The sequence below is a fragment of the Penaeus chinensis genome, chromosome 36 (assembly GCF_019202785.1).
Source record: "Penaeus chinensis breed Huanghai No. 1 chromosome 36, ASM1920278v2, whole genome shotgun sequence".
NCBI lineage: Eukaryota > Metazoa > Arthropoda > Malacostraca > Decapoda > Penaeidae > Penaeus > Penaeus chinensis.
Genome location: NC_061854.1, coordinates 13155813 through 13165812, shown reverse-complemented (window position 1 = coordinate 13165812; position 10000 = coordinate 13155813). Strand labels below are relative to the sequence as shown.

General features: G+C 48.4%; 1 protein-coding gene across 3 annotated transcripts in view; it reads left to right on the top strand.

Moving 5' to 3' along the window:
* LOC125045000 (serine/arginine repetitive matrix protein 1-like) overlaps positions 1–9670 on the top strand; it is a 125493-nt gene extending 115823 nt beyond the window's left edge. For all 3 annotated transcript variants that reach the window (XM_047642011.1, XM_047642009.1, XM_047642012.1), the window contains 3 exons: positions 3101–3268; positions 3760–3969; positions 4604–9670. In XM_047642011.1, the coding sequence (XP_047497967.1) occupies positions 3101–3268; positions 3760–3969; positions 4604–7600 (3375 nt within the window). In that variant the 3' untranslated portion in view covers positions 7601–9670. The remainder of the gene's footprint in view (positions 1–3100; positions 3269–3759; positions 3970–4603) is intronic.
* Positions 9671–10000: the final 330 nt, after the last annotated feature.

Sequence of the window (10000 nt, the reverse complement as noted above, 5' to 3'; positions counted from 1 at the left end):
CTTGGTGACCTGTTATGGAAGAGGCCGAGGCGATGTATGGGAGGCAAGGAGAGGAGACAGCGGCCATGTTTGGTCAGGCACCAGGGCACCCCTCCCCTGTAGGACCGTCTTAATCAAGTCTTGGCCTTCGTCGCCTTTACCAAGTTCCAGGCGGGTCACCCCCCCCCCCCAATGCCCCCTGGTCACCCACGACGCGGGACTCGGAGAACGCCAGCCTTGTCGTGTGTGGACGCCGCAGCCGGAATATGAATGACGCGCACGCAGATCTCCAGTGAATGTTGAAGTGGATGCCGTGCTCCTTATAAGCCGCGGGAGGAGGAGGGCGGCCTTGCTGCCTGTTGCGCGCTGACCAGAAAGAGTGAATGCGAGGCAGGGCGCAGGGAGAAAGGAGAGAGGCGGCGCTCAGGGCGGAGAGGAAGCGGAGGGCGAGGCCGAGGGCGACGCTGGCTACGCTGGAGAAGGCTGGAGGTCGCTCGTAGAAAGTCGCTCTCGGAATGAAAGGGTATGGTGCTGCTGCAGCTAAGAGAGAATTAAGTCGTTGCAAGCTTGTTTTCAGTCGTTGCTTTATTTGTTTCCTTCAAAAAATAGTTGTGATGAGGCTTGGGAGTAATGGAACGATCACACATAAATTTCTATCCATCCCTCTTTCTCTTTTATTTACTGTGTCCATCTTCACCCTGTTTTAGCCGGTGTAATGAATAAAAGGCACATATGAGAATCCATGTATAATTAGCATTGAAAAAACGATGGACAATAATATGGTTCAATATAAACATAGCGCGAGTACGTGGACAAGTGGCATCCGGAAACACACGTCAGACAGCGTTCAAAAACGAGTCTGCAGAGGCAAAATGACCCGGTGAAGATCAGAACAAGTGCGGAAGAACAGTGGGCAGGAGTGAACACAGGGTCGAGGGCAGTGGGGCGCCGGTGGGAGTGAGGAGTTACCTTACAGGGTCAGCTGTTGTCGGCCGCCGCGTGTTCACCAGGAAGCCTCTTGGCCGTATATGGCCAGGTCCAGCAACTTGCACACTCACCAAAAACTAAGACGTGTGCGCACGCACACACGAACATCACCTTGGTCCTAGAACTGCAAACTGGGAGAACTCAAGCCTTGGCTGTAACCTTGTTCGCGGCGTGAAAATAAGTTCTCCCGCAGGAGCTGCCGAGACTCGACGCACGGCGGACGTGGAAGGTGAAGGCGCGTGGACGCCGCATTCCCTGCGTGTCAGGGAGACCGGCGGGCATTGGCGACCGAAAAAACAACGCTTGAAATTAGAAATAAAAAGTCTACAATGTAGAGGCCTCTCTGATCCTTTTCTCCATCCGCCATGACACGGTGTTTCAAATGCATCCCGTTGTGCCGGAACATCGAGGAAATGCATTTTATCTTATTCCAAGATTCCATGATGTGATAATTTACGGTCTGATAACTCACGAGACCAGATTTTTTACACCAACTATTCAAGAACTTGTCTCATTACTTTTACCCAGTGTTGCACAAAAATAGACATAACTTCGCATTGAAAACTGTTCTCATTGTTCTTGGTCAGAAGTTCAGGCGCCAGACATCCTCTCGCCTCCTCGAAGACGCGTGTTTCCGGCTCCCGGAAAACGCTCGGATTCCTGGTCACCCGAAGTACTTGCGCAAAAAAGCCTCTGGTATATGTCCTTCGACGTAACATTCTTGCGTTGTCCCCTTGCCTTTAGCCAGCGTTCGAGAGAGAAAGCTCGTTCTAGAGGATACTTGAGATGAAACAGCTGATCTTGGCTACGGACCGATACGCATTCTTTGCTTTCCTTCTCTTCCTCTTTCTTTTTTTCCTGTTCTCATGGTTGCTGAAGGGAAAAGAATGTACAGAAGAAACGTTGCATTGTTCATTTTATTGATTAGCGCTCGACTGTTTGCTGTCTATTGTAATTAGGCTGCGCTGATTTTCCGTTGCCTTGGACTTCCGTCCCAGCCTGCGGTCCTTGGTCTTCTGTTAAAGTGAGTAGTTGTTCCTTGCCTCCCGCCCCCAACTCACATCTTCAACCAAGAGCTTTACATTTACTCTATAATCAGTAAGGAAAACTGCGTGCAAGCAACACGTGCATACTTATTAAAAGAGTTCTAGATATAATTCATGTTCCTCACGCCCTACATCATTCATCAAGGCGATCCGACGGAGCAGGGAGGGGTGTCGGCCAAACTGAGACCACGTGGCTCTGTTGTTCCGAGGCGAGATGACGTGGAGAGATGCATCCTAATTCAGCAGATAATAAACCCCTACAACAGCTGTAAACTAGCTCCCGTGTTAATTACAGCGCTAGATCAACAGCTGAGATATGAAAATGTAAGTTCACTCGCGGTGCACGCGGTGCTTGACCCCGCCATCGCCAGGAAAGACAAACAGAAAACGGGTCAGCCCTCTCGGCGTGGCTCCAAATAACCCTTTCGGCGCCCGATGAATGCTCTCATTGTCTTCCATCTCGCTACGCAGAAGACAGGGGAAACAGCAAGGCGGTGGCAATAACAAAGGAAAATTGTTGTTTTAGCTGTTTAGGTAAAAGCGAATGAGGGCCTGTATTTATTCAACAATATTAGCATATTGCGTCGTAAGAAGCTGACTGTAAATAGTTATTTTAGGTTCAGTGGTTAAGGACAATAACGGTAATACCAGATAAATAGCATATTAATTTTACGTTTTTGCTTTTAATTATTTTAAAACTATTTAACAAAACTAATGTGTTATCTCCGACGTCGACTAAAAAAAGGAGCGACCTCTGCTTAACATTAAAGGATTCTTATGCGACGGATATGCAGGATAAATATTTAGTCTTGTGTTTCTGAAAAAAAATTGTTTTGTGGCTAATTGACGAACATTTGCCGATTGTTATTTGTATAGGGAATTTATAATGATAAAGTCCTTAACTCGGATTTTAATTTAATGTGAAGATACTGGGTTCGATGATCTACATCAGATATTTTAAGAGAGAGGTGTGTACATATAAGTATACATATACTCAATATAATATAATACATTTTTGTTTGTGTCTGTATGAAATTTTGTTCCTTTCCGAACGAAACACTGCTAACTTCTTCTCTCCGCTGTTACAGGAGGTAGTAGACCACGTGGAGGGCCGCAGTGACCTGCGAGCGCTGACGGAGGCGCGGCAGGGGCGTGGTTGGGAGCTCGCCCGCCCGGAGCGTCGCGTCGTGCACGAGTCCACGAGAAAGTGGGGGAACGTCGACACGGAGGACGTCAGGGAGACCAGTCGCGTCCAGGTTGGTGTTGCTTCAGAATAAGCAGTTGCGCGTGCAAGCAGGGGGTTATGCGATGTTGGCTGCAGTAATGCGGCAGCCTTGTGCAAGTGAGCGGTGTTGCTTTGCGTTGTAGTCGTGGTTACTTGGTGGTGCTCGCTTGTTGTGCACTATGTCATTATCTATGTGAATCCTTGTGCATTAATTTTAGCTTATTTGAGAACTATCTTTATAAGAGTTCATTTAATTTGTTCTCCTTTCTTAAATTATGGCCTTCTTTTTATTTAAAAAAAAAATCTTGAAGCAATCAAGGTGCATAATATTCGTTTCACTGAATAACGACAAAAACTTACTTATCATACAAAAGTATTTGGTATTTTAGTTGACTACAACTGATTTTAAACATGTGTAAATCGCAGCTAATGCTTCCTTTCACGTATTAAAGAACAGAGCCCTCTCCTCACACGCAGCCTCCCTCTATCCTTAAGAGAGTAACGGCCCTGCCTTTTCCACAGGACGGACACGTGGTAACGGAGACAGAGCGCACGACCCAGCACGAAGAGTACGAAAACGAATCACTTCCTGACTCGGGGTCTTCCCTCAGCGACGGCTCGGTGCACGAAGAGGCCCGAGAAACCCAGCATAACATCGTGCACACGAAGGACGAGGACTTGGTGGAGTACTACGCGGTACCCAGAGGCGGCACGCTGGCGCAGGGTGTCAAGGTATGGCGGCCGGAGGGGAGGGAGGGAGGCTATTTTAATAAACGGTAATTAAATGTCACTTATCAAGGTTGGACTTACTGAGAAATAAGATGAAAGGGAAGTGAGACCTAGAGAGAGAGAGAGAGAGAGGTAGAGAGAGAGAGAGAGAGAGAGAGAGAGAGAGGGGGGGTAGAGGGAGAGAGAGAGAGAGAGAGAGAGAGAGAGAGAGAGAGAGAGAGAGAGGGGGGGGGGGGGGTAGAGGGAGAGAGAGAGAGAGAGAGAGAGAGAGAGAGAGGGGGGGTGAGGGAGAGAGAGAGAGAGAGAGAGAGAGAGAGAGAGAGAGAGAGAGAGAGAGAGAGGGGGGGGGTAGAGGGAGAGAGAGAGAGAGAGAGAGAGAGAGAGAGAGAGAGAGAGAGAGAGAGAGAGAGAGAGAGGGAGAATAAGAGAGAGGGAGAGGGATAGGGAGAGTAAGAGAGGGAGAATAAGAGAGAAGGAAAGACAGAGTAAAAGAGAAGGAGAGGGAGAGTAAGAGAGAAGTAGAGGGTGAATAAGAATGAAGGAGAGGTAGAGCAAGAGAGAAGGAGAGAGAGAGAGAGAGAGAGAGAGAGAGATAGAGAGAGGCAGCACTATTAACGCGTGTCCCCCTTTTCCTCAGCTGGGCGAGGGGATGCATGTAGTGAGCGAGGACTTCCACGAGGACCGGGAGGGAGAGGATTTGGATTCTCTTAGTGAGCGGCTACGTCGTGCTCGCCGCCTTGGCGCTCTCAAGCCCAAACCTCGGGACACCCCAGAACGGACAGACGCCCTGACGCGTCGTCCACTTGACTACCACCAGGAAGAGGAAACTCGAAAGTCTGAAACAAATCGTTGGCTCGAGAACCACTTTGGCAGCGAGTCGGGTCGCTCCGGCAGCTCGCACCACGACCTTGAGGACGACAGTGCAGTTCATACAGCCGGAGGGAACGTGATCACCATCACCATGAGTCCGCGTCCCGCCACCCCAGAGGACGTGACTGACGCCGCGCCTACGAGTATGAGGCGTTGGGGCAACACCCCCCTTACATCGACCCCAACACAGGCCTCAAAGGCACCCCCTCCTCCGCCTCCACCGAAACCAGCTGCAGCTTGGAGTCCCCCACCCCCTGTGAACACATCTTCCACGAGCCAGCGGGAACCTCACACAGAGGAAATCACAGACTCCATGATAGCAGCAGCTCGAGCAAGGCTTCGCTCAACAGGTCGCATCTTGGATGACAGTGACCAGGGAACACCACCTACAAGTCCTCCCGCGACCAACGGTGCGAGATACACAAGTTTGCCAGAGAAAGTGCACTCCTCCAGAGCAACTTTCACTCCTCCTCCAGTTTCCTCTCCAGGAGTGAATGGGCGCCCGTCGGATGATCCCGTGTACGGCAGCAGATTCAGGTCTGGCAGCCCTGGTGGTTTCATGCAATCGCGCATCTTTTCTACACCAAGCAGGAACTCACGCCAGTCTCCACCTGACAGCCCTCCTCCGCCACTGCCATCAACACCGCCCCCGCAGGCTACTAACGTGGGCAGGTCCCAGTCCTTTAATGTGACCACAAACTCCTGGCTTGATAACAGCACAATGTCACATTCATCAAGACCCCTGGAGTCGAGGATGAAGGAGTACCGCAGCGAGGAGCAGCTGGACGCCGTGGGACACAAGCCCAGCAAGCGCTGGCCGCCCCCGCGTGACCCCTCTCCTGAGCCCAGGCGAGAAACGACCCCTCCACCTCCCCCTCGCCACCGAGTGTCATCTGCATCGCAGACCAACAATGCACATTACAACACAGCACCCGCTAGATCCTCAAGATCATCCAGGAAGAAGGAAATTTCCTCACAGACAGAAGCTAGAGACTCGGCCACACAGACTGGGCCGTCGCCTGTGCCGCCACCTCGCACCAAGCGGAAGAACAAGCCCAGGACATATTACTTTGGCCAAGACTCTTCATCCAGCACTTCCGAGTCAAACCGAGGAAGAACACCAGTAAACTCCACCTCCACAACCACCATGTCATACACAAGGACCACCAAGGACAATAGGTCCTCCCCCAAAGTGGAGCGTAGATTTCGCACAGAGAAGACCATTACCCCAGTGGTTGTTGTTCCGGCTCCTGGCATAAACAACCATCACAGCAGCGTTGAACGGACCTCCAGTCAAAAGAGTCTGCAGAATCGGTCCTGGCACTATCGCAGCATGGACGAGCTAAGCAGTGGGATGGAGAACTCGACACCTCGAAGCTCCTGGACTAACACTGTGGATCCTCGCCGCCGGCCCCGCAATTACGGTGACCAAACCAAAGAACCTGAAACAAGAACACTTCCGAAGAAGCTCGTCAATGGCACATCGTCTCCCAGCAAAACCTATATTTTCGGCGGTGATAATAACTCCAGCAGGAGTCGTCTCAGCTCCATAACATCCTCCAACTTAAGAAGGGCCCATGGCGGATCAATGGTGAATGTCTCTCTGGCAGGCATGTCCTCCCCAAAGAGTCCCGTCCAGCCAGAACCACAGGAGACCTTCTCTTCCTCGAGAAATTCAAGACATGTCTCCAGAAGCCACAGCCTAAATGTAAAACCAGCAGGACTCTCTGTAGGACCTCCCATTAATGTGGGGACCAGCTTCCCCGCCAGTACGCTGACCAGCCAGCAACGCACTTCTTCTATGTATAAGTCCACGCCGTACTTGCGCAGCCCTAACCTCATCGCTACCATTGCCCGCTCCAACTCCACGCGGCGAACAGAGGAGGAGCAACACAGTGGGGAGTATGAGAGTGCCACATCACCGCCCTCATCTGAGAGGCGTCAATGGACAAACGGGTCCCGGTACATCCCCGAGAATAATAGAAATAGCAACAGAAATGATACAGTCACACACAATGGTAGCCTTAACAACCGAGATGACGAAAAACGTGACAGGTTCATGAAAGGCCTCCTCACCTCTGCACCAGAACTGTACCACTTCATACACGGTGAGGATAATGGCAAGCAAAGCAGCGACAACGCCAACAGAACTCGCAACTCCCCAAATCCTCCAGAATCTCCTCCTCAGTTGATCCGACCTCCGGGGTCCCCTCTCACCTCCCCATCAGCCACATCCCCCCCTGCCTCCTCAGCACCCAGGATTTTCACGTTTGGTCGCGGTGAAAATGGTTCTCTGAAGCGCACGCCGTCCCTCTCTCAAGATAACAATAACCGGTTTAGTAGTTTGGGCAGACACCGGGAGAGTCTCAATGACAACAATCATTCCAACTACCGAGATCAGTACACAAACGGAAACAACAATAATAATACCAACCAGAGGAATAGTCTCAGCTCCCAGTACCACCGCAATGCCATGCTGAACAATGCTAACGATGGGACAAGCTCTCTGAACCGCCCAAGATTCAACCTGAAAGCGGCGGGAGGATCGCTCCTCTACTCGCCGTCCTTCCGCGGCCGCAACGACCAGTCGTCTTCAGCCCCCAACTCGTGGACGCGCCGTGGCTCGGACGAATACCAGTCGCCGTCACAGAGGTGGAGGGACCAAGAGGACACCATCGGGGGAAAGTCCGGAGGGAAAGTGACTTCCAACATCACCCGCGACGGCGCCGTTCTCATCCCCGTGAGGGACTGGAACAGCCGCTGAGGAGTCGTGGCCGGCGCTGAAGGGAAGCTGAGTCCTCACCCCAGACCAGAGACCTCTCGATGCAGAGTGATCTACTAGTCTGACCAGTGATGTATTGGATGACCCTAATTATGCAAATTCAGGAAAAGGGAACAAAAAATACGTACATGTTCCAAGCGTTCCCCAAAAGTCATTCGATTATGTTCTAAAAATCATTCCATTCATTTTAATTTATTATCCGTATCTGTTGGTGGCCTCTGCAATACATGATGAACCCCTCCATCCCATCCCTCCCCTGCGAGTCGAGAACGATGGAACCCTTTTAGAGAACCTCACGTTGAGGTCTGGAGCTCTCCTGACCTCTCGGCCGGGAGGTTGGGGTGAGCCTCAACAGTGCCCTCACAACAGAGCTGGTTCTGGTCTGTCCCTGAGAGTGAGGCAAGAGACGAGAGAGGCGACGATTGACTTGCAAGAGTGTGTACTGTGAACTGCAATGTGCCATAAATCCACGAAGAGGTGTAAGCGATGGAGCTCTCTGCCCTCGACTGTCCACGACGAAGGACGTCACTTCGCCCCCGTGCCCGCGGCGAAACCTCACCGTCTCGCAGTCCACTCGAGAGGGGCAGTAACAGACTTCCTTTTTAGCTTTAGACGGGCAGGTTACACTCCTGTGCCGCGTTGGGCGTTTTGTGTACGCTTACATCATCTTTATAATTAGAGAGACTTTAGGGTCAGCCCTAATTTCTCTAGTCTCTGGCTAGTGCCTGAAATGTCTATGCAAGGTCGGGGATATCTACTTTTGCCTTAATGGATTGCAGTGTAGTTTACATATGATGAGTTTCATCATTTATTTAATGAGGCGACCTTTTTTGCGTTTATGTAATTACATGTTCATTTCTCTTAAAAATCAGTTTTATCCCAAAGATGTATGTTTTCACGATAGATTTTGTAGCCGCTTTCCCTTTCATCGCCATAGACATGATCCTTATGTATCCCCGTCTTAAGGAGATAATTCAGAGCCACAGTTTGTCGAACTGAAGTCAGTGATGGTTGTACATGATAGAATTATCTTATATGATAGCTATATTTGCCTTCCGTAGCTTTACAATTAATAATCTTCTATTTTGTACATTATTTTGTAATTAACTTTTTTAAACTATAAGAATCACTTGATGATTTGATGTGCTTCCTTAATGTTTCCTCGTGTTATACTGGTCGTAGTTATATATACATTTATAAATGGCGATGATATATATGATTATCGACATGCACTTAAAACTGTAAGTCAGTGAATTATTTAAATGATGCCATAGTCATGATAACATGATATATGCCAAATGTGATGTGTCATGCATCTTAATATATGGATTTATATAAATACGTGATAGGTATGAGCCCATTAGCATCTTCAACCTTGCATCCTTAAGCTATAGAGTTTGGCAGAATATTATGAGTGACAGACGAGACCTTCAGTCTAGAGGAACTTACTGAGCGAATAAGTACCGAGTCTCATACTTATGTTAGATTAATGCAGCTATCCAAATGAAGATTAACACAGTCCACATTGTAAACTGTGTCACTCTAAGAGGCTATGAAGATGATGACTTTTGATTATATAACTTTTGTGTTTATAACAGAGCCCACTGAGAGGGTTTAAATGACCAATATATGTATTTTCTGTATAGTTTTTGGTGAGTCGGAATAGTGTCGCCATTAACCAACTACTGATGTTATGAACTGGAATAGGTACTACTATAACGACGTACCGTCATCGACGCATTGTTACGTCGTATAAAAGGATATTTTGATTAATAAAAGATGCCATTAAGATACCTAAAACATGAAAGAAACAGTACCTATTATCATCACTCTAATTATGATTACGAAATTTGAAATCAGACTGAGTAGCAGTTGCTAATCAAGAAATTAACTGTATGCAATGAGACGATACATCGTATTAAATCCTAATTGTGTGAATTATTTGCTTCATTAACCATTTTTAGTACACGACAGATGTACATGTATTTAGAAAATGCATTTCCATGTCAGTGATTTTGTATCATCAAATCCTTCAAATAAAAAGATGCCGAACACAGCCTGTTATTTCCCAAAGTGTACAGGATAACCCTAAAATGAATATATATCTATGATAAAAAATATATTTTCAAGTTCAGCTTATCATATTCGCACAAGACGAACTATTCAAGCAAGCAAACTAAAATATTTTTCTATAAATTAACATAAAGCAGGGAGAAACACAACGGGATCCATATGAGGTAAGGAGAGGTAAGCCAAGGTCAAGTAATCTTGGGGAAGCTGATCCAACGATCATTGTAGACTGAAGTAACTGATAAGGTCACTGGACTAGTGGATCAGCTCATCAAACTAGTTTAATAGAGGCCAGAGGAAAACCATAAATGA